General features: G+C 40.1%; 2 protein-coding genes and 1 long non-coding RNA gene across 5 annotated transcripts in view; 1 reads left to right on the forward strand and 2 right to left on the reverse strand.

Moving 5' to 3' along the window:
- xkrx (XK related X-linked) overlaps nt 1-11982 on the reverse strand; it is a 13421-nt gene extending 1439 nt beyond the window's left edge. Inside the window, exons 1-3 of the mRNA XM_078260326.1 lie at nt 11086-11982; nt 2668-2927; nt 1-263 (exon numbers count right to left, since the gene is read on the reverse strand). The exon at nt 1-263 is cut by the window's left edge and continues 1439 nt beyond it. Coding sequence (XP_078116452.1) covers nt 1-263; nt 2668-2927; nt 11086-11444 — 882 coding nt within the window. The 5' untranslated portion in view covers nt 11445-11982. The remainder of the gene's footprint in view (nt 264-2667; nt 2928-11085) is intronic.
- Nucleotides 11983-12102: 120 nt separating this feature from the next.
- Nucleotides 12103-21189, forward strand: arl13a (ADP-ribosylation factor-like 13A). Of its 3 annotated transcripts, none has more exons than XM_078260328.1 (11): nt 12103-13816; nt 14146-16177; nt 17465-17581; nt 17979-18049; nt 18154-18406; nt 18870-18975; nt 19076-19281; nt 19383-19491; nt 20082-20346; nt 20434-20550; nt 20659-21189. In XM_078260328.1, exons 2-11 carry the CDS (start codon nt 16158-16160, stop codon nt 20712-20714), a joined length of 1320 nt encoding a protein of 439 aa, XP_078116454.1. In that variant the 5' UTR covers nt 12103-13816; nt 14146-16157; the 3' UTR covers nt 20715-21189. The 3 variants fall into 3 exon arrangements, with proteins under 3 accessions (XP_078116454.1, XP_078116455.1, XP_078116453.1); XM_078260329.1 differs by having other exon boundaries at nt 15880-16177; XM_078260327.1 differs by lacking the exon at nt 14146-16177.
- LOC144524220 (uncharacterized) lies at nt 18232-22581 on the reverse strand. Its single transcript, XR_013502587.1, has 5 exons — nt 22457-22581; nt 20520-20605; nt 19378-19404; nt 19056-19239; nt 18232-18318 (listed from the first exon to the last, which is right to left on the reverse strand). It is a non-coding gene; the product is annotated as an uncharacterized LOC144524220 (long non-coding RNA).
- Between the last annotated feature and the right edge of the window lie 1060 nt (nt 22582-23641).

Genomic DNA, 23641 nt, shown 5'->3' on the forward strand with positions numbered 1-23641 from the left:
CCAGAACTCAACCCAGGGGAGGAAGAAGAAGAAGAGCAGGTTACACATGCCGACAAGGATCACCCAGTGTGTGAGCGCCGTGCTGAAGAGGACCAGAGCGGTGATCCGGGCGGCAATCTCCAGCCCTCTCCACACGATCATGGACACGTAGGCAAAAGGGCGCAAGCGCACCTTGTAGTCGTCATATCTGATCTGGATGGCCAGAACGCTGCACACAAGAGCCCCGTACGTGATGGAGATCAGGGTGATGATCATCAGAGCCACTGTGAAAACAAACAAGTCATCTGTTACACTTAAATCAACAGCGCTCACATCTCTGCACCGTTTAAAAAAATCTCTCTTCTTTCACGGTCTCAAGCACAGAGAACTCCTCATATTATCAACTAGAGCCCGACTGATTGATTGATTGAGTGAGTGAGTGAGTGAGTGAGTGAGTGAGAGAGAGATATATATAAAAAACAAATTAAAAACGGATGAAACACCCTTTAACCATGTTATGAGTGTTGGCGTTGCATAGTTTGTCCACCAGAGGGCGCTCTTCAACGTCCCTGTTGACAACACTGTTTTTGTTCAAAGGACTAAGTTTCAGTTTGTATTTTTATACTTATATTTTATTTATCAGAACTTTAATATATATTTGATGTTCATCTGTTCCGTTGTGACAATAAAACAAACGTTATTTTGAAACTGCATTATCATTATTTTAGTGAGGACAAATAACTAATGTTAGGGAAATCTGTTTTGTTACACATTCTGTTTATATATATATATATATATATATATATATATATATATATATATATATATATATATATATATATATATATATATATATATATATATATGCCGATATATCGTAATATCGGATTTTTAAATCACCAATTATTTGTATCGATATTGGCCTTAAAAATCCTTTATCGGTCGGGCTCTATTATCAACGTAAAGTCATTATGATTCAATATATACTCAAATGTATTCCCTTACAGTAAGTCTAATATAGAATGAAAGTCATATTCCTGAAAAAATAAATCTAATGTAAAACCTCTGTATGAAATAGGGAATGCAAAAAAACTTTTGTTTTCAAGCACTCGTATGGTACAGACACTACTTTTTCGGTCCAACACTTTGGTCCAGACTGAATTAATTCTACAACTACGTGAAGTATTGCCTTCAAATGTCATACAGACATTGATGGCCCTCTAAGGATGAATTTGATGATCCCTTAATTTGTCCTCTAGAGCCATCATCAGGTGACATTTTGAACTGTCCAATACTTAATAGGCTCGTTCGAGGTGAGCCAGGTCTGCGCAGAATTGATCACCGGCGATGGCCGCCCGTTGCATGCCGGTTAGATTTGTGTCCCGACTTGATCCCGACTTGCTCTGACATAACGCACACGTGGGCAACGATGACCTCACGAGATCAAGGCGGCTGCAGGTTTGAGACGCAGGCAGCGCAGTTGCTTTTCACCAACCGCAAGACCCAGGCGGACCCAGGGCATGCTGGGAAACGCCTGGCTCTCAGCTGATCCAACAGCCGATTGGTTCAGAATTGACGCAATATGACGTTTTATATAAACTTTTTATTGTTTTTGAATCAGAGGGATTTTAATTGCCATTTGTCTGATTTAAAGGTTTATTCTGTACAGAACACGTGTGGCTGATAGTGACGTTTAGAAATCAGAGACTAAATCCGTTCTGATTATGGATCATCTACAGTCTGTTGTTTATTGACATCAGCAACAGAACGCATGTAGAGCATTTTGACAGCTACTCTGTCTGAATAAAAACAACTGGAGAATGTGTACAAGCTGATATATGGGTCTGATAACCTTTTATTAAATTGGAATCGGACCTAACAGGATGTGAGTGTTTCTGTGACTTCCTGGTCAGCATGAAGGCTGCAGGAAACGGCTGGAAACTCTCCAACTTAACCGCAGCTTTTTGTCACCGCCCCCTGCTGCTGCCGCCTGCGCTCGTCCACTTTACAGGCGAGGCACAGTTCATCTCAAACGAGCCTATTATTACACCAAATACCTGCAAAACTAATGACACTCCCATCAGCCTCAGCTGTACTGTGATTAATGCTATTTAGCAAATGCTAGCATGCTAACAGGCTAAAATATGATTGCGAATATGGCAAACATTATACCTGCTTAACATTAGCACTTTGCTCTAAGCACTGCTGTATCTCTACTGTATAATACAGCTTTACAGAGTTGATAGCACGTTTAGTCTTGTTTCAATGGAAAGTCTGTCTATTTTACACGACATCCACTGACTTTTACTAGTGTTTCAGTTTGCACAAATCTCCAGCTTTTTTTATCCAATATCTTTAATAAACAAAACCATTTCCTTATACGCTGGCTTCTTAAAAAATGTGGAGAGAAATAAGCAAAAGAAAGAGCTTACTAGGTTAAATGAGGTTATTTTAAATATTCACCCTTACTTGACTGCATTTACATACATTAACACTGGCAGTGACATTTAATTTTATGTGTACAGTATTGTCATTTAAGGTGATGAGTCATCGTCTTAAAAGAGCTGCCAACCTCAAATCATATCATCATTTTAAGAGGTATTTCAACCTTGCCAAGAATAAAAATCAGAGTGCAACACTGTAGTGATTTTTAAGATAATCATATAGTGGAACCCCCCCCGTTCTTACATCTTGCAGGGAGGATGTATTTCTCCTGGATGGTGGCATACAGCTGGAGCGTCAGTTGAGGCGCAGAGCCTAGAAAAGCCTGGATAACCGCGGTGCGTTTGAAGGCGTTTCTGTGGGTGGCCAGGTTGCGTTCCGATTGGCCGATTTCCCACTCCATGGGCATCCCCTGTCCCTTCTTCAGACTGATCTTCCTGGAGATGGTGACGTAAGGCTCCTCCTTTTTACCCGCCTTGAAATAGACCACCAGAGCCTCGAAACACCTGAGGACGAAATGAAAGGGACTGAGAGTGAAGTAATATTTTCACACCAACAGAGGGCAGCGCGATGTTATGTTTAAGTTACCACAAAGGGACGTTATGATGTCTTGTGTGTTAATATCCACATTTAATTATCATAGTGTGAATATGTAAGGGCAATAAACGCTATTAAGCAAAAACATGAGTAGAATAAAGAAAAGTATCAGAGGTTATTAACAGGAATTTAAAATAAGATATACACATAACACTGATCTTAGACATGTTATTTCATGTTAGGGATCCATCATAAATACACCTCTCTTTGTAAATCACAGCTAAACAACCACAAGTACATCACTGAGAAACCACCAGAGGGCAGGCAGAAGAAAGAAAACATTTACCAGAGTTCTTGAATGGATCAACTGAAAATCTCTGGGTGTGGTTCTCTTAACGTTTGCAAGGTAAAGACTTTCTGTGTTCAGCCTCAGGTGCCACATGTTTTTCCACTGCGAGAGGTTTCTGTGCAGACTGCCAACTTTAAAGAAAGTATTTGAATCTTCCACAAACAAATAGATTTCTGTCAGATGTAATTTTTTCTACAATTAAAATATATATTACAGTTTTACTTCCAGACTGGTTTTTGGAGGCCCAAAGGACAAACATAAAAAAAAAACTTAAAACCCAAATGTTCAAGCTGCAATAAGGAAACTACCTAAACAATAGTGTCAAGGTTTCCACCTGCCAACAACACAATGTCAGCATTATAATCCCTAAGTAACACTTGTAAAATGACCTGGAACTCACAGTGCAGCACAGCTACATTCAACACACAAACCTCACCCTCTGGAATGTTATCTTTTGCTCCAAAATGTCCAACTTTGGATTTGAGACTTTATCCATCCATCCATCTTTGTCCACTTGTCCGCTTATCCGCTATCGGGTCGCGGGGGGAGCAGCTCCAGCTTGAGACTTTAATCCCACACAAATCTATTTCTCCATGGTTCAACTATGTGGTGTCCGGAACACTCCAGAATCAGCAGTCTGACATTTCCAGCGACTGTTGCTTCAGCTGCTGCTAGTGGGGAAACTGTACTGTTTACTTACAGTGCAAATGTGGCACAGCGCCAAGCTTCCACACTCATCCCTGAATTGTTTGATCCCAAATGTTAGAGGCTTGCATGGGGGAAACATTTTTTTATTTGGAAGCACACACACACACACACACACACACACACACACTTCTGCTTTAGGGTACAAGGTCTACGATCGAGAAACAGCGAAGGCCCAAACACCTGATTTACTGACATCCTTTCCCTGTAAATCTGGCAGCAAAGTGGGGCTGAGGATGCAATGTGAGGGTACTGACCTCCAGCCAGCATGCACTTAGGATTCAGAGGCAGTTTGAGAGGCAGACTAAATTTCACTAAGGGAGGGGAAAAAGAAACAGCAGGCCTGCTGAATGCATTAGCCAGGAGAATCAATATGCTGACTTCCGAGGGAGCGACTTATGGATTTATTCAAAGGAAACACACAGGCTACTGCTCTGTATTTGCAGTCTAAACATGCAATCTGTTCCCTCAACGTGTGAATACAGCATTATGATATGACATATACCTCTCAAATGAAGAGGAACTGGCTTTAAAAAGAAGTCAAACGACTCCTGTGGCAACTGAAACACTGATGTTTTCTGACATAAGGGTGGCAAAGGATTCAGGAAATGTGGGAACGTCTTTCAACTTTAGCAAGATCCTCTTGTTTTGGTCACTTGGGATTACCTCATCAGGCTTGACGCGTTCACACTAACACAGCCACGTCAGACTGCCGAGAGACTGTGAAACACAGACACGAAACCAAAAGCTCTACATGTTGAGACTGGTCAAAGTTAACAAGAATAGTATCTAGTTTCTATCCCTGCTTGAGGATCATAAGGAGACAAGTCAAGACAAGTCAAGACGACAAGCAGCAAATAACCCGACCCCCTCCTTAAAAGTTGCCATATTGACTGTGTGGACAGTGTGTCTCATTATCTTCTGTTAGATTCCAAAGCAACTATAACAAGGCTCTTAAAAAAAGTTTATATGCGGTTATGTGTAATCATTATGACTTGCTCATGATAACAGACATGGTATGTTTGACTGTTCAGCCACAAGATCAGCAGATTACACCATCCCTGAGTCACACAGGAAACCTCCCATCTGAGCCAAGAGGGAGCAGATGAGCAGTGATTTGTTTACAGCAGCACAGCGTGGAATGATAAGAGCTTGAAATAAAACAACTGAAATTAAAAGTAATGGCAATCCCAGTATTTTTTTTCAGGCTTCACTGCCGCATTAGAAGCATCAGAGATGTCACAGCTCAGGGTAATAGATGATAACTGCAAAAAAAGCGTTCATAAAGCTCAAATTAGAGATGCAGGCTCACTTTGATATTGTAAATGTTTCATGTCATGGCGGTCTAAAAATCACTGACATGAGCAAAGCATTCTTAGGCGGAGCAAAGATGCATTCAGGATCATAAACACGTTTGTGTAGCTAACAGAGAACAGCTACTTTTTTTTTTTTTTTTTAAATGGGACAATCCTAGATAGTTTTTAGCCATGCTAGAAGCTATGGGCCTGGCTGGCAGGTAACTCGGTACAGACTGAAATATCCAAACAACTACTGGATAGGTTGTCATAACATTTTGTACAGACATTGATGGCCTCCAGAGGATGAATCCTCCCCTTACTTACTTACTTACTTCCCTCTAGCGCCACCAACAGGTCACATTATTAATTTGTCCAATAATTTGGTGTATGTGCAGATACCTGCGGAAATTAATGACAACGCCATCAGTAGATAATGAACCTGGTAAACATTATATCCGCTAAACATCAGCATGTTAACATGCTGACGTGAGCATTTAGCTCAAAGCTTCACTGTGCCTATGTAGTAGGGGTGGGAATCACCAGAGGCCTCATGATTCAATATCATTACGATACTTATGTCACAATATGATATTATTGCAATTTTAAACATATTGCGATATTTTGTGATATATTGCAATTTATGACCTTTTATCTAACTTCAAATGGTTCCCAATTTCAAACTATGTCCCCAAAAGGAAGCTTAGTCAACATCTGTTTCATCTAAAAAGCTTCACTTCTCTGTTCATCTCACTTCAATTGCATTGCTGCAAAATGGGATCGTCGAGCAGACAAACTGACCAACACATATAGAATAATAGATCGATACTTGGCGTCTGTGTATCGATACAGTATTGCCTCGGAAAATATCGCGATACTATGCTGTATCGATTCTTTTTTTTGCTCATATACCAAATTGAATTTGAGGCTCTTGAAAGATTACTTCATTGATTCAGCATTGCACTCTGCCCTTTTTGCTTCGTCAGACTCACGATGGACGAAAGCGTTGAACAAAATCGATGCAGCACAACCAGAGATATCATCTTTTATATCCCACGCATTTCTCCTCCTTGTCAAAACCTGGTGCCTACATTAACCACAATGCAACTTGGCAACTCTTTTGCAAACTTTTAGTCCTAGTCTTGTAGATAATAATGAACTGTCTCAACATCAGTGTGTCAAACACCAGACCTCTTTGTCTAACAAGATAAAAGTATGTAATTACTGAAAGTAAGTAAAGTCTGACGTAAAGTCACACATTTGTCATCAATGAATCCCCCAGCTCTGATGCTCTGCAGAGTTGCTCAAAGCCAAAATGTGACATAATATATTCTTCAAACAACACTTCTAAGCGGCAGGCCACACAACTTTTGACTGACTAAAGGTGTTGCCTCTCACTATCACTCCCGATTGAAATAGACTCTGGAGCTGCAGGTGGTCTATCCTTCTCCTGCAATGACATGAGTGGCTTTATCTCCAATGTGTTAATAATAATAATAATAATAATAATAATAATAATAAACCTGTGCCTGACCTTGGTCTAGTTATTTGTGGAAACTGCAAATCTGCGTGGAGCTGTTGCATTAAAAGAAAGGTCTCCTGGTTTTTATTTATTTTTGGGGCTTTTCCACCTTTAATTTTTGACAGGACAGTTAGGTGAGAAAGGGGGAGAAGACATGCAGGAAATTGTCACAGGTCAGATTCGAACCCTGGACCTCTGCGTCGAGGCATAAACCTCTCAGTATACGTGCGCCTGCTCTACCACTGAGCCAACGTGGCCACAAAAAGTCTCTTCGTTAATACTCTGTACATGGTCCTGATTTATGAAGCACTTTTGGCTCAAATGGCTTTTATCAAAAATGGTAAATAAGGAAGTATGCAAGCCGTGTGCCGACATGTTATTCGCATGTCAAACACTTGTCTTCCCCAAACAGATCCTATACTCCCAATTGAAGGAAGGTCGGCGAGCCCCCGGTGGTCCAAAAAAAAAAAAAGCGCTTTAAGGACAACATTAAGATCAGCCTGAAGAAGTTCAAAATTCCAGTAAGCAACTGGAGCAGATCGCTTTGGACAGGCGTCGCTAGGAAGCCAGCTGTGCAGGAAGGAGCTGTGCGCCATGAAATGGAACTCCACTGTGTCGCAGAGACAAAGCAACAGCACCGCAAGGAAAAAGGCTCCTCTACCACTCACAACCTCCACTTTCCCCTGTCCACTCTGCACCAAAATACTATGTGTATCACATATTGGCCTGTACAGCCATCTAAAGACCCACTAGAAGACGACCCTACGGAGAGGACAGTCATACTCGTTTCGAGTGACCGCCGAAGATGAGGATTCTGAAAATAAACTTTTTTTTGGGGGTTCCACCTTTAATTGTTGACAGGACAGCAAGGTGAGAAAGGAGAGAGGGGAAGACATGCAGGAAATTGTCACAGGTCAGATTCGAACCCTGAACCTCCGCGTCGAGGAATAAACCTCTCAGTATAAGTGCCCCTGCTCTACCACTGAGCCAACCGGGCCATGTGAAAAGAAACTTTGATCCGTTTTATGTGCTACATAAAACAATGGCTAAGCTCGAGTTAAAAGATCAGCAATGATGATAAGAATTTCCTGTCTTCTGAGCGGCATTGCGAAATTGTGTTTCTTCTGTAGCTCTTGTGGATGTTTGTTTATAAAGCTTTTTATCTACATATTTTCTCTTATCTCTGCAAACTGTTTTGAAATATATTGGACTTGTTATATTTTAGGGTGCACTGAAAGCTGAGCCACATATCAAGTCATTTACACGCCATTTTAATACTTAGTCCTGCAAAGCATTCTTCCTATGGCACATACACCTGCACAGAGTTGAAGACAAGGTTGAATTTCTTGCGCTGTAAAAAAAAAAAAAACAACCTTCAATTAACTCTAATTGTGCTGTAAATTCAGAGCGGTAACTCTTGGCTCACTGTTGACATATCAAAGTTCAGAGAGGAAGAAAAAAGAGAATATCAAGTGTATATTTACATTTCAAAGAAGTCTCCGCCTACATCTTGCATGAGTCATGGTTCACCAAACAGGTCTCTCAGCTGAGACTAACTGAAACTGAAGTGTGGCTGAAACGGAACACCTCCTTCAGCAAACAAAGGTTGTTTTTTTTTTTTACTTTTAAAATGTGACATTTCCACTACGATTTCCAAGAATGAATTATTTTAAGAAGACTTTCCGGCAACATCTACCACCCCTCTCTCCTCATGAGCCAGGCAGGCCTGATCAGTGGTCTGACGGGCCTGCAGCACAGAAGGCCTTTGGGGGCCATTATCCTGAGAGGAGGTCTTACAAAATAAATGTGAATGATGTATTAAGGCTGTTTTATGCTTCTGCGGCAACTCCACGCCGTAGCTACGCCGTCGCTACTACAGCATCGTGACCCTTTCAGAGTTCTGCGTCGGGGTTGAGCACTTTTCTTTGCATCACGGTGCATTTCACCGCCAGAACACTAGGGGGTGTGTGGTTTCCAGAGGGTCAATCGCGAAACTGCCATTTCCGACAAAATAGAGAGAGAGCCAGTTTATGTTATGTTAGCAAGCAAACTTTCGCACTGCCCACAAAGTACTGCTTGCTGTTGAAGTGCCAATTTCAAAACGTCACTGACATATAGACACTTTACAAACGGATAACCCTGTGATTGTAACCAAAATATGTCTGAGTTTATTTGCAAAGCTTATGTCAGTGTAGCATGTTGCTACTCCCCACAGTAGGCTGCTTGAAACACCGACTATCAACACACAGGACAGGAGTTTACCAATCACAGTCCTTGCGGTCTGCGTCTCCTCGACGCGAAGTTACAAATTTTTGGAGGTGCACGTCGAGCTACGGCGGAGGGCTCGGAGAGGGGTTCACGTCGACGCAGCGGGGGTACGCCGTTGATTCGACGCAGAAGCATAAAACAGCCTTTACATGCGCCAGCTCTGCAGAGTCATTTGACAGACTGCAGAGGGTTTAACTGTGACAACACCACCACGGAAGACATCCAATAAGAAGAAGCTCAGAAGGAAAAAGCTCTGGATATTTGAAGGCCTATCTCTATTCAACACTTTTGACGATGTGGGAGGTTGTTATGTTCAGTTGTCCCTCCTGTTCTTCATACTGGAAGGCTTTCCATCTGGAGTGGGATTCAGTTCATGAGTGCCAAATCTATGATTCTCATGCAGAGCAAAAATCTGGATGCTGCAACAATCTATCATAACAAATTATTGTGGTTGATTAAATCTAGTTAATGAACTGCAACAGCTGGATGCTGACTGACTGATTTAATAAGTCAGTCAGCTTTAGGGCTTCAATTATTTTCATTGTCAATCAACGTCAAAAAAGGAGAAAAAAATGCCCAACCCAACTTTGAGGAGCCAAAGTTGATGTCTTCAAATGTCTCGTTTTGTTCGATCAAATGTCCAAAACCCCCAAATACTTGGTTGACAAATATAATCCTGCAAATCCTCTCATTTCCAATACTGGAATTAAAGAAAATGTGTCATTTTTTGCAATATTTTTGCTTGAAAAAGGAAAGAAACTATTCAGTGATCATCAAAATAGTTGGAAGTCTATTAATCAATAAAAGTGATTGAGCTGTAGTCAGCTTCCTACATTTTTAAACAATCTTAGAGACAATCTTGCGATGGGATCACCAGCATTGTTATCATAATGATAATCCACTGATTCAGGCCAGGGGCGTAAAGTGTGGGGGGGAATTGTCCCTTCCCTCCTTCCGACGCCCTTGCTTGGACCAAACCCACCTTTGAACTCTGCGTTAATTTTGATCTCAACTATACACCTGTAACGTTTCATGACTGCATCTTGTTGCGAGTCTATTGCGTTGACAAAATCTGTCCGCAGATCGACACATAAACCTGGCCAAAGTACTCAGAACCTCTGTGGTAGTTTCCGCTACAGTGTCTCCAGGACCACATTTTGCCATGATGACACACACAGATTCATAAGGGGAAAAAAATATTAGCGTTGCTTTCTTGGCTGGTGATAACTCAATAAATCATGTTGGCTCTCAAAGATCCTTGGAGTGCTTCTATGCACTCAACAGAAATTGTCAATTTGTATGCTATTAACTGTACTACACTGCAAATGGAACGTGGTAGTTGCATGTCTTGTAAGGATGGATAGCTGACTAAAACTACAAACAATAAGATCCTTATCGATTAATCTGCCAATTTTCTCAATTAATTTGGTTTGTGTCTTAACATGTCAGAAAATAGTGAACATTGTTCATGACGTCTCAAATGTCTTGTTTTGTTGGACCAACAGTCCAAGCCAAAAGATATTCAGTTTACTATCATCCATGTCAAAGAAAAGGATCAAATCCTCACATTTGAGAAGCTGGAACCAACAAATGTTTTCTGCTTAGGCCTACAAAAACGACTGAAACGATTAATCGATTATCGAAATAGTTTGACTATTCAGTTAATATAGGCCTACTAAACTTTGCAGAACTAACTGTAAAGGGCATTCATAATGAGTATTTATAGGAGGAAGATGTCCAAACTTTTCTCGACATCGATACCGCAACGATATTGATGCAGCCTTTAAAACCAGGAAAAGACAACACCTATGCCATGATATGCTACGATATCCAAAATCTAAGACGATATGTAGTCTCATATCACGATATTGATATAATATCGATATATTACCTAGCTCTAACGCAAAGTAGGCTATCATGATTTGAAGTGAATTGTCCTTTAACTTACCACCCCCACCACCACCTAATGACATAGTGACCTCACCTACCGAATGACAGGGCCGAGCATCAGCAGATGCAGGAAGAGAACCAGGGGCCGGTCCCGACCCAGGTCTCTGTGGATGAACGTCAGCGCCAACTGGATGATCACGGCGGGCAGCAGCATGAAGGCGATGGTGAAGCCCATCCAGATGCCGTCGTCGGTCTTGTGGTACATGCTGCAGAGCACGGCGGCGGAGACGAGCTCTGCGCAGTAGAGCACGGTGGCCAGCACGACGCTGAACGGAGGCTGGATCCGGCTGTGATTGACCACCAGCAGGACTCCGTTCTCCGCCACTTTGGAGCACTCCTGTGGTTCTATGTCCGAGATCTCCCTGTCTTGCTCTTCCATGGCCACTTCGCACATCATTTTAATAAGTGTGGTTAGTATGCGGGGCACGATTTGGGCGTCGCTAAAGGACGTTGATGCGAATCTGAATTTGCCGTAGCGTGCTCCAAAAACATAACTTTTTGTAAATACTTCCTTTGATGCGCCGCCTCTCCCAACTTTCCACCAAGTTGATCATCGCTGGTTTCACATTGCGTTTATAACTGCACAACTCGGCTAGTGCCACCGCTCCACTGCACCCCGACACAAGGATTTTGTGTTATTGTCTCGTATATCGTCGTACGTGGCGTAACACTCCAGAGAGGAGCCACCCCAATGCCCGCAGTGGTATCAGCGCTGCTGTTGCACCGTCAGTCAGTGTGATTCTGTGTGAAGGATCGGGAAAGTTCAGCCTTGTCATGTAGGACGCTCATATTCAGCGCCGTTGATCATCGTCCTAACAGTAGCCTACCTTGAAGTTTTTTATGTTAAACACACAGGTTTCCTCGGCTGTAGAGTCTGACTGCAGGCCGTAGGAGGCCTGGGTGTCTCCTCGTGTTATCAGTCTGTTGATGCGCTCTCAATGCAACAGCTGCGTTAAGTCAGCAAGAAACACACGGTTCGATACCGGAAATGATGGGCGGCTGCCTTCAAAGTATTAGAGAAGATACGAAGGAAATTTTACTTAACTGACAAGGAAGTTCTGTAAAAAAGAAAAGAAAACGCAAATAAATCGACAAAAAACAATGCAAAAACAAAAAGGCTACTTGCACAAATACAGACACCTAATAGCATCAAGAGAACACAAAAAGCTTTTTCACTGGCAACTTCTCTGGAAATACTATGCTATATACATATTTAGTAAAAGAAAATATAGGCTACACATACATACTTAATAAAATAGAATAATATAAAAGGTGCACTACAATTGACGGTGCAATGCGTAAAGAACGTGCAGGGTATCAGTTATGGGCAATGAAAAAACTGTACAGAAAAGTGCATTTACTGTTACAATAAATAAAAAGCCTAGAAATATACAGTATAGATTAAAAATGAAAGAGAAAACACTAAACTGTTTACGTCAACAAAGCATCACAGGGAGGTGCATCTGCTGTACAAATGTTACAAATTGCAGGTATAGAAATATTCAGTATTCGTGGGAAAATAGAAAAGGAAAACACTGAATGAACTGTATAAAAGGGGTGATCTCGCTGCATGTAGAAAAGGGTATAAGAAACAGTTTAAATAGTAATAGAAAAAGTGAAGTAGTGAGTACTACTATTAAAACTACTAGCCTACTACTAGCAGAGGAGTAGGTCAAAGTTGTGAAATCTCAGAGGCTTCTCAATCCAACCAAAATAACTAAAATAATAAAAGGCTTTATTGTGATTTAGATGAGCACTACAAGTTATCTTTACATTTCATTCTCTCTGGACTAGGGCTATATCTTACTTAAATAAACTACTGATACATGCACAGTAGTTTTATTACATCCGCTATTTGTCCTTTCCAAATGAATGCACTGTAGAGGGTAAGTAAGTATAGAGGGATCAGTTTCTCTGCACTTCCATTTTTAGGTGCCACTAGCAGGGAGGGCTTGGCCTTGTTATGGTGACCTGCAGGCCTCATAGTGAAGCAGCCACACAAACAGGTGCAGCACACACACTGAATCAACTATTAAAATGTTACTCCTTCTCATTCACTTTGTACATGGATAATTCCTCATTATATTACTATTTGTTAAGGCTACATGCACATTAGACAGCAATACCAGTTTGTGACCCAGCATAGAATCAGTTGGATGTTTGTGCAACTACTTATTCAAACAAGGATTATCTGTTTGGAAGGTGCATTAGAAGGACGCCATCTTTAGTGAAATACCTAACATTTCCATTGCAAACTATTCTCTGTCCCCTTTCACACATGCAGATGTCAGCATGACCTGTCACCTAAAATAAACCCTGTCTTATTTTTTGCTGTCACCTAAAATAAACCCTGTCTTATTTTATTTTTTTACTGTCACCTTAAATAAACACATATTGTCATATTTTACACGTCATATTTAACGGAAAAAAATAACTTTGACTTCCAGTATGGTAGATGTAACTTTGCTGTCAAGTTCCCTTCAACTAGAAAACAACACAATGAGTTGTTCTGTGTATATTTCACTATGAACTGTGCTACAGTTTCTACACAGCTCACCCCAAACCATACCAACCTCACCCTGTCTATCTCATCAGTTGTTGACACAACCTACAAAGGCTTGTCATTACTAATACATGTGTTTGGTGAAGCAGTGGTGTCATTCAGTGTCTTCAGACTGCAAAGGCTGTGTGCTCAGTGGAGACATGAGGAAGTGGAAGATGGAAACCTTATTACTGAGCACCAGGCATGTGCACAGTTTTACTAATCAGGTCAGTGAAATGGGACACTGTTTCAAATTCTTTACAAGAGTCTTTGTCTTGAACTGGATGCTTCAACATTTTGGGAAATATGCCTTTACTTTCTTGCCTAGAGTTAGATTAAAAGATACCAGTCTGGCTGTATGTAAACATGAAGCTACAGCCAGGAAATAGTTAGCTTAGCGTAAAGACTGGAAGCAGGGGAAAAGTTAGCCTGGCCCTGTCAAAATGTAACAAAATCCACCTACCAGCACGTCCAAAGCTTAGTATATATAACAGTTTAGATCTTGTTTGTTTTACCCATACAAAAAAGAGTAAAATAATAATTCTCCATTTTACAGGAGTTATGTGCTGGACTATTTTTTTGTCAGGAGCAGTAACTTCGTGGAGTCTCCCCTGGTTGCCTGGCACACAAACATTTGTAAAACCAAAATGGGTCTTCATATTTTGTATGGATTAAACAAACCAGGTATAACGTGTTAACTGATGAACTTTAGGAGCTGGTAGGCAGATTTTTGTTACATTTGGACACAGCCAGGTTATCTGTTTCCCTCAGTTTCCAGTCTTTATGCTAAACTAAGCTAACTGTCTCCTGGCTGTAGCTTCACATTTATCAGACCTAACATAATTTTGATATTCCCATTCTACTGTACCTTTAGGCAAGAAAGTGAATAGGCGTATCTCACAAAATATTGAACTATTGCTTTAATGTTACTGTAAGCAGAAGCTGTGTAGTCCGACCAACTGTAACACAGCTTACAATATCAGCAGTTGAGAGTCTTTGCACGTTTGCAATGTGAACAGGAGCAGATGGGGTGTGGTCCTCAGCTGCTGCTGTTTTTGCTGTGTGTGTGTGTGTGTGTGTGTGTGTGTGTGTGTGTGTGTGTGTGTGTGTGTGTGTCTGTGTCAGTGTCAGCTGATGCAGGGTGGTGGTCAGAGTCTGGGATGAGTCTACTCAGCAGAGGAGGGCAGAACCTGATTGGTTGTTGGTTTAATGCCATAATGAGATGAGGCCTGCAAACAAACCATTGCTCCAGGTCTCTGAAAGCTGTCACTTAACATTTATACTTTCATTATATCAGCAGAAGCTCTTCTCTATAGTCCACTGTCCATTTCTTTACATTTTCCTATATGACATTAAGATATTAAATAATCAGTGCTGTGGATTGGTGTGTTTAGAGGCTGCAAATCAAAAACATGCATGCTCAGCTTTGAGTAGACTAAGATGTAACTGCAGCAATTCATCTTAGCATGTCAAGAACTTTAAAATAGAGCCATTCTTTTATTTACAGACTACAAGGTGCAGCAGTGAAAAAAAGATGATGTGAATATGAGGCCATCTAGTGGCTTATGCTGCATTACAGAATGTGTTGGACTTGCTTCATGATTGTCTGAATACCATTATTTAATGTGTTGATCCTCTGTACATTTTAGTGAACCACTGTTGTACCTGGAAATTAATATTTACAGTCAGATAGTTATATTGATATAGGTTCAATTTTATTCTTGTATGAAATGGGTCTATTATAAATAAACTTGACTTTCCTTGTAAAATGCATTGTCATCTGAAATATAATCTTGTTTTTCCTCTTTATTATCCACACTGAATAGCATTTTATTTATTTATGTCCTTTTAGTTTATTTGACAGGAACGTATCCGATTGATCAACAGGAAAACAACTGTAAATGAGCCAGAGTTAGCAGAGTTAATGGCTCATTTTAATCTGTTGTCCCTGGCCAGAAGTTAAAAATGCATCATAAGAATAGCTTTATCTTTAAACATTCATATCCACAACATAATATGTATTAAACATAATAGGACAGTACACACCTACCAATAAATATCTAAACACAGTAACATGTTAGTTAGCTACAATCCATATTATGTGTGAAGTTATCACCACTCCACATCTAATCTGATCAACCTGATGTACCTCACAAGAAAAACTGCTTTGGTTCCAATTATACCTGTAAACTTGTCTCACGTACATGGTAGTGGGACACCACCTAACAATCACCATAGTTATGATGTCATTATGTCCCAGAGTGACTAAAGTGCATGCCATCACTTCCAGGCTTTCAGGAGATCACAGCACGTCACAGATCACACCACAAGACACATTTCATTCTCCTGGACGGATATATGCACCTTCGTTTAGTTAACCTTAAGAAGAACCACGCCATTCAATGGGATTAGCAGTTGGTTTAGAGGGCTCTGGGATTGGTTGAAATACCAACACATTTCCCAGGTTGTACCTCCTGCATGGGGTGACTAAAGGCTTACCGTGAGCCTGATTAGTTTTGTAGCTGGTGGGAACAAGATGTTAGTAGAGAGGAGCACCCAAGCAAATGCATGGACATAGACTTACTTCTGTAAGTATTCTTTAAATGTCTCCTATCTTATTAAACTTTGAAAATGTTGCACCTATTACATGTGATTTAGTCAGTCAGTGGTGTCAGGCACTGATCATTTAGTGTCCACTGAATTTGAAATGCTTTGTTTTAATCTGATGATTCAATGCATTTTACCACTCATGTGCACTGACCATTGATTGTCTGTATGAATTTAAACTGGTGCACTGTTATGCATCATGTTTTTTTTAGTTATTTAAGTTATTACAGATATAGTAAGAAAAATAGAGTATTTCTATTAGTGATAAACACAAAGTAATCTACTGTAGGTTTACTGTGGGTTTATTGTTTACATCAACAGGTTTTTCATGGCTATTACTGCTCATTGGGATTTTTATGGCACTTTACTGGGTACTATTGTGTTTAATATTCCAGTTTCTCATTTTATTTTTGCGTTTTGATATCACTAAAATCAACATCTATCTATTTACAAAGTACGGACCGGAAAAACATCTCAGTAAACTAAAGTACTAAAATGATAAAACATTTAATGTTTTTTTTTTTTTTTTTTAACTCCACAAAGCAAACATCTTTTACATTGACACAGCCCACAACATGCACGTTTAGTAGTGTGGGCGGATGGTTTCTTTTAATTGACACTTTTATAGTAAACTTGCTATAAATGTCTAAAATGCAGCGCTTTCAGATACCTGCGTAAAACATGGAAAACATCCTCACTGTCTTTTACAGCCAAACCAATTATGGGTCAGCTTGTTAACAACACTGTAAAAGCAGGTTGTTCTAAACTGGCTTTAACAGATTATGGAACCTAACCAGAGGCACTGGACAAAGGAAGATCTGCAGTGTTCTTTTAGCACTTGTCCCGACTTCCTCAGGCACACCTGCTGCTGTATGTGTATTACAAGACTTGACAGGACCACTCATAGTTTCCTACACATGGCAGAAAGCTTTTACAGGGCTCAGACATCATCATCGATTATTGATCCAAGAAACTAAAGAAAAAAAGCTTTGAAAATGAAAGTGAGCTAAGAGATGCTAATACAGCGTATTTAAGATTCTGGGGAGGTAGAGAGAGACATTTGGCAGTCAAAGCATTGCCTGGATGTCTGACCATCTGTAAAAGTCTCCTAAACCCACAGGATACACAAAGTATCTTTGTGTTGACCCTGGGTTTTGTGTTTGTGTGTGTGTGTGTGTGTGTGTGTGTGTGTGTGTGTGTGTGTGTGTGTGTGTGTGTGTGTGTTTGAGTGTGTGTGAGTTATACTAAGGTTGACCATCTGTTTGTAGATGCCAGTTCCAGAGAAGATGGTGGCCGCTGTGCTCACCTTGCTCACCTCAAGGAAACATGTTCAACCTGATAAGCAACTGCTGCACCTGGTTCTCCAAAATACAGGAGCCAATCAGGTAACAAATAAAACATTTCTTGAAAAATTAAATGTATAACAAACCTCAGAAAATGTGATCAGTGATGCATGTGACGCATTTGGCAAAGCTTCTATCTTCCAAAAAATAGAAAACACAGGTTCAATCCACCTAATCACAAAGTTAAACCTCATAGATTCACCATATTCAATCAAATAAAATCCCAGTGTTACTGGGCTCATCGGAACTGGTTTAAAAAAAAAATAATTTCATTGGAAATAATATATTCAAAATATATTCATAATATGAATGTGTATGTCATGCACAGTTCATTGATGCCACCTGACATGATTACTCTGGTCACTGCTTTAATCAAGTCAATTAAAGCTATATGGTGCGCTTTTAAGTGAAATTATATACTGTGCATACTTCTTTGCAGGAAAGTGACCATTCTGGTGGTTGGTCTTGACAAAGCAGGAAAATCATCCTCCATCAGAGGAATGTTAAGAGGTAATTCAACAGTGACAGTTTTAATTGCAAATTCAACTAAAAGTGCTTAAAGCTGAAATACGACAAATTATCTACCTCTGTTTTACTTCCTGTCCTTTTTTTAGTCCCCAATGGTGTGGAAGCAGGACCCACCAATGGCTGCGTACGACATGAGTTGAGAGTGGAGAACTACCTGGTCACCTTGTTGGATGTTGGGGGCTCAGCAGAGTCGAGAGGAGCCTGGAGGGAGCTCTGTGGAGAGGCCCATGGGATCATCTTTGTGGTGGACTCTAGTGACAGGCAAAGGATAAAGGAGGTCAAGGAGGTTCTTGCTGACCAGCTGAAGCAACCGAGAGTGGCAGGAAAACCCCTACTAGTGTAATTATATCATACATACATCAATCAAACAGTATGTGCACTGTTCTGCCTTAATAAGAAACCTTATTTATCGATACATGTGTAGAATGTCTGTCTCAGAAAACAGAATTATACAAGCTTTAGCCCACATTGATTTTAGCTCTGTCAGGTATGCATCTAGACTGTGGAGACATTGGCACTCCTGTTTGTATATTACAGGTGAAGGTTGTTGACCTTTTATTAATTTATATGAATTGTACTGTGTATTTATTGCTATATGTTTGTAAATATTGCCATTTTTAATGTGCTATGGACCTTCCATTTGTGTCCTGAATAGTTATTATTATTATTATTATTATTATTATTATTATTATTAAACAGTGCCCTCTGGTGGCTGATGAGGGAAAACACTGAAATAACTAATCACTGGGTAACTGTGAAGCTAAAAGGTGAGTGACTTAGTGCTGAAACCTTTTCTTCTTAGGTTGGCTAACAAACAGGACAAAATGAACGCTTTGCTGGGAAGTGAGCTGATTGAGATTCTGTCCCTGGAGGAGCTGGTCAACCAGAGCCGCTCTCTGTGCCATATTGTAAGTGTCAAAGTTCACGAATGCAATCGGAACAAACACAAATCTCTTGTAGGAATTGACATTATGGATGACAGACAAACCTTTTTCCTTTCCCTTTCAGGAGCCTTGTTCAGCCTTAATGGACCTGCGACGCTGGTCGGACAGAAAGACTCTACGAGGCCTTCGCTGGTTGCTTCGTGCCGTTTATCTGGATTACCCCGAGCTATGTACTCGTGTAGCCCAGGACAGCAAGAGGCCTCTGGAACCAAGAGAGAGGGAAAAGACCTGGAAAACAGAGAAAGTTCGCAGAAAACCCAAGGGGGAACGGTAGGAGGAGGTTCAACATTATACATATTGTACAGATCAAGATAAACTTAAGCATGATATAATGCTCACATGTTGACCTTTCAAATGTTCTCTCACCTCAGAATGCGATCCAGCAAACCAGATCTTCACCAGGTTCATCGGCCAAAAGAAAAGGAGAAAAATACAAAGGGTGAAGGAAAGATGAAACCCATTCAAAACATGCTGCAAAAGGTCAGGAAAATAATTTGCATCCTTTTACACTCAGTGGCCACTTTATTGGGTACACCTGTAAAATCTAATGCAATCAACAGCTCAGCCATAAATTCTAGGGGGGGGGGCAAAAAAAAAAATCGATTTACATTCGTATCGCGACTCAAGCTCTACCGATTCAAAATTGATTCATATTTTTATTTATTTTTTATTCTATGTCTACTGCAATCACATGGGAAAAGTAGCTACATTTACATACTGTTTTAAATCGGGTTTTTTTAAATGGAGAATCGTTTTTGAATCGAAAATTGATTTCGAATCGAATCTTGAGCCTAAAAATCGATATTGAATCGTGACATTTTCAGAATCGTGCACCCCTAATAAATTCTACCTTTACAAAAGATAATAATGTTCACTTTTGATTGACACCATCAGAGAGGTATTCATTTAACTATATGTTTATCATTGAGGCTGTAGTTTGCAGTGACGAAGAACTGGACTGCATTTCAATTGAAATATGAATATGTTTTGCCAAACCATATTTTTGTATTTTGTTTGTTATGATTGTGAAGTCCTCTATAATAATGTGATTTGAACTCTTTTATTTACAGGAAACCAGTCTGAAAAAGAAGACAAAGAAGAAGAGGCCGGTTAAGGTCCAGGAAGGTGAAAAGGATCAAGTAGAAGCAAATGAACAGGAGGAGGAAGAGGAGGGTGACGGTAACGAAGGAGAGCATGAAAACTGTGGCCACAGAGAGAAAGCCAGCAGTGCCCTGATCCCCCCGAAAAAAAGCAAACCAAAACGTAAAACAAAAGTGAAAGAAGAGACTCTGGACGTGTCAGCATCACCAGACAATGATGAGAAGCCGCTTAAAGGTCAAAATCAGTTATTGATGGCCAATATGTTTTGGTTATTAGCTGTTTAAGAATGGAAATCTAACATTTATTTTATCTTGTATCTAGCTAAAGGGGAAAGAACGAAGAAAAAAAAAGTTGTCAAAGTGAAAAGGAAGAACAAGATCAACACAGAGGAGATGTCTGGAGCTTACTCTCAACCTGTGGACCTGTCTGCAACCTTTGGTGAGCTTCATCCACATCTTCCATCTCCAAATCGAATGCAATAACACTTTGGACTCTGAAATGAAATCACGGCTTTAATTTTAAAAAGATGACCCTGTCTCCTGATAGATCTTTACCGAAAAGCAATACTGGCTCTGAAGGAACATCAGAATCAGGGACAGTGAGAGTGCATCTGCATCCTGAGTGTGAGGATGTGGTCCACGGCAGTCAGACACTTCATCACTTCAAAGACAGACACAGATATTCTGTTATATGTCTTCATCGCTTTCTATAGACTTCAGACCTGATCCCTGAACCTTTGGAGTAAAACTGCACATTCTAATGTGTAGGGCATGTCTGCATAACCATGTAATGATGGCAACATTAGTAATAAAAAATAAAAACATTACAGAAAAATACATAAATAACAATGTAAACATTTTAAAACGTTAAAGATGAAATTGTGTACCTGGCCAAATTGTTAAAGGCGGTTTTGTTTGTATAAATCTATGCAGTTTTGATTCTTAGGAAAACATGATTTTTTAACTGTCTTTTTTTTTTTACGGGGTTTGAACATTGTCAAGACATTAACAGAGCACTGGGCAGAGTATGGGATATTGTTGATGATAATAATAATAATAAACATTTTCTCACAACTTGCATGGAATATCTATTCTGTTTACACTGAAGCAGCAGCGACATAACAAAGTATTTGTGCTAAAGGTTATTAGCACAAATACTGGTTAGCTCAGTTGGTAGAGCAGGCGCACATATATAGAGGTTTACTCCTCGACGCAGCAGCCGCGGGTTCTACTCCCTTTGCTGCATGTCATTTCCCTTCTCTCTCCCCTTTCATGTCTTCATCTGTCCTGTGGAAATGAAGGCCTAAAAATGCCCCCAAAAAAATAATCTTTAAAAAAATATAACGCTGACAACAAACGAAGAACAAGATTGTTTATCTGAATGTATACACAAATAAGCTTGGTTCTGTTGTTTCTGGTCTCTAGATGGTTGAGACTTTCTGCCTGACGACCTATCTTATCCTTAACCAATCAAAGCAATGCCTAACATCAACCATCTCGTGAGACTTTCTCAAATCTTGGGTTACCATCTATAAACACAACCGTTGTTCCCCCTCTTTTTGTCATTTCATAATTATTCTGTCAGATCTGAGCCCCAAAATGTAGTGATTACAAGACATTCCTCCATGGCAGCATTTTAGTCATCTTGACCTTCTTCCACAATCCACAATTTGTTTCCTATATCTGGATAAACTCTTACCAGATGGCACAACAGATTTGAGTCTTAGTGCTGCAGCTTCTATTCTGACATACTCCTCGACAAAATGCAAAAAGCAATTACACAATCGTTTTGTACAAATTTACAAAAGATAAACATAAGTGGTTTGTTGATTATTAAGAGCTTTTCATGCAAATCCATCGTGGCAAATAGTTCTGTTGAAGTGTCCCCATTCGCTGGTGAATTTGTGACATTATTTTTCACCATATAAGATATCTCTACCACATAAAGTATCACTAAAATTCCTACAATAATATTTAAATAGTCCTACATGAATCTATAGTTTAAAGTGCCCATATTATGAAAAAAACACTTTTTCTGGGATTTGGGGTGTTCTTTTGTGTCTCTGGTGCTTCCACACACATACAAACTTTGAAAAAAATCCACCCATGCTGTTTTGAGTGAGATACGGTTTCTGAATGTATCCTGCCTTCAGTCTCCGGGTGAGCTGTTCACACTGTTCGACACGGCTTGTGACGTCACAAGCCGAAACGAGCTGGCTAACCGCAACCATTAGCTCGTAGCATTAGCGTTTGCATGCTAACGCTAGCATGCTACCTCATTCTCAATAGCAAAGCACTGCTACAACCCACACAAGTTCACCATAATCTACAAAAGAACTACTTACATGTGCGCCCTCATTTAGAAGTCTCCCAGCTAATCCTGCCTTGTAACTGACCGAAGTTGGAGAAACAGCCTTTTTTTTACTGTCTATGGAGCTAGCTAGCTGACATGATCTACATCTGAGCTACTGCACATGTGCAATCAAAGATAGTACAGAAGAAGAAGAAGAAGAAGAAAAGAGGTCTCACTCTGTAGCTAAAACAGAGACCAGCTGAAAAGAGGATCTGCAGCAGTGAGAGAGAGCTGTGCAGTACAACAACATTATGGTGTTTTTTGAAAATTAAACCATGTAAACCTATTCTGGTACAACCTTAAAATACAATTATGAACCTGAAAATGAGCATAATATGGGCACTTTAACATGTTGCAAAAATGAGCTGCTAGGTTTGCCTTGCGGTCATCCCACTTGCTGTACAATGCGTAGAGTTTATTTATGTTAGAGCATCACATGGCCCCTGTGTAATCATTATGTTTAAAAACAGATGTATTTAAGAATATGCAACATAGTGTGAACAAAAGGAAACTAAAAGTTTTAAAATAGATTTTGACACTGTGTCCCTCTTCAAAATCTCTCTAATAAATCTGGATATCTCTGTATGTTTGTGTGTGTGTGTGTATGTGTGTGTGTGTGTGTGTGTGTGTGTGTGTGTGTGTCTGTCTTTGAAATATCTCATTAACTGTTTATCCAATCTACTTCACATTTCCTGGGTACCCAATGAACTTGGGGTTTGGAATTTGGAGCAGTTTGGACAGCGTTGGATATTGGATATTAATAAAGTGTGAATTAAACTAAATGACAATAAAGGTTGAGGAAAAAAAGTTGAGAAAAAATGCTAGCTATAACGCTGGCTCTTCCGTGTCTACCATAGACTGTATAATATTAATGGAAAAAGCATCCGGTTCAGCGAAGTGCTGCAAATGCGGAAGTGCCTTAAACCTGCATTCTATCTGAATTCCAGCAGGGGGTGACACGTGCAGTTGCAAAAGGAGGTTGGTTTCTGTAGAAGTCTATGAGAAAGTGACCCACTTCTCACTTGATTTATTACCTCAGTAAACATTTTCATAATGAGTTTATGGTCTTATAGTTTTAAGTCTTCTGCAACACAGAATGATGTTCATTTTTGGAATTATGGTCTCGTTGATTTTAAAATCGGCGATAAAGCAGGGGGTGTTTTAGGGCATGGCTATG

Source organism: Sander vitreus, chromosome 10 (genome assembly GCF_031162955.1).
Source record: "Sander vitreus isolate 19-12246 chromosome 10, sanVit1, whole genome shotgun sequence".
NCBI classification, from domain to species: domain Eukaryota; kingdom Metazoa; phylum Chordata; class Actinopteri; order Perciformes; family Percidae; genus Sander; species Sander vitreus.

Excerpts from the sequence above, each read along its gene's own strand:
- arl13a (XM_078260327.1), top strand. The coding sequence starts at position 13,794 with ATGTGCACAGTTTTACTAATCAG. Across the intron at positions 17,582-17,978 it reads AAAATACAGGAGCCAATCAG|GAAAGTGACCATTCTGGTGG; the intron begins GTAACAAATAAA and ends ACTTCTTTGCAG. Across the intron at positions 20,551-20,658 it reads GGACCTGTCTGCAACCTTTG|ATCTTTACCGAAAAGCAATA; the intron begins GTGAGCTTCATC and ends GTCTCCTGATAG.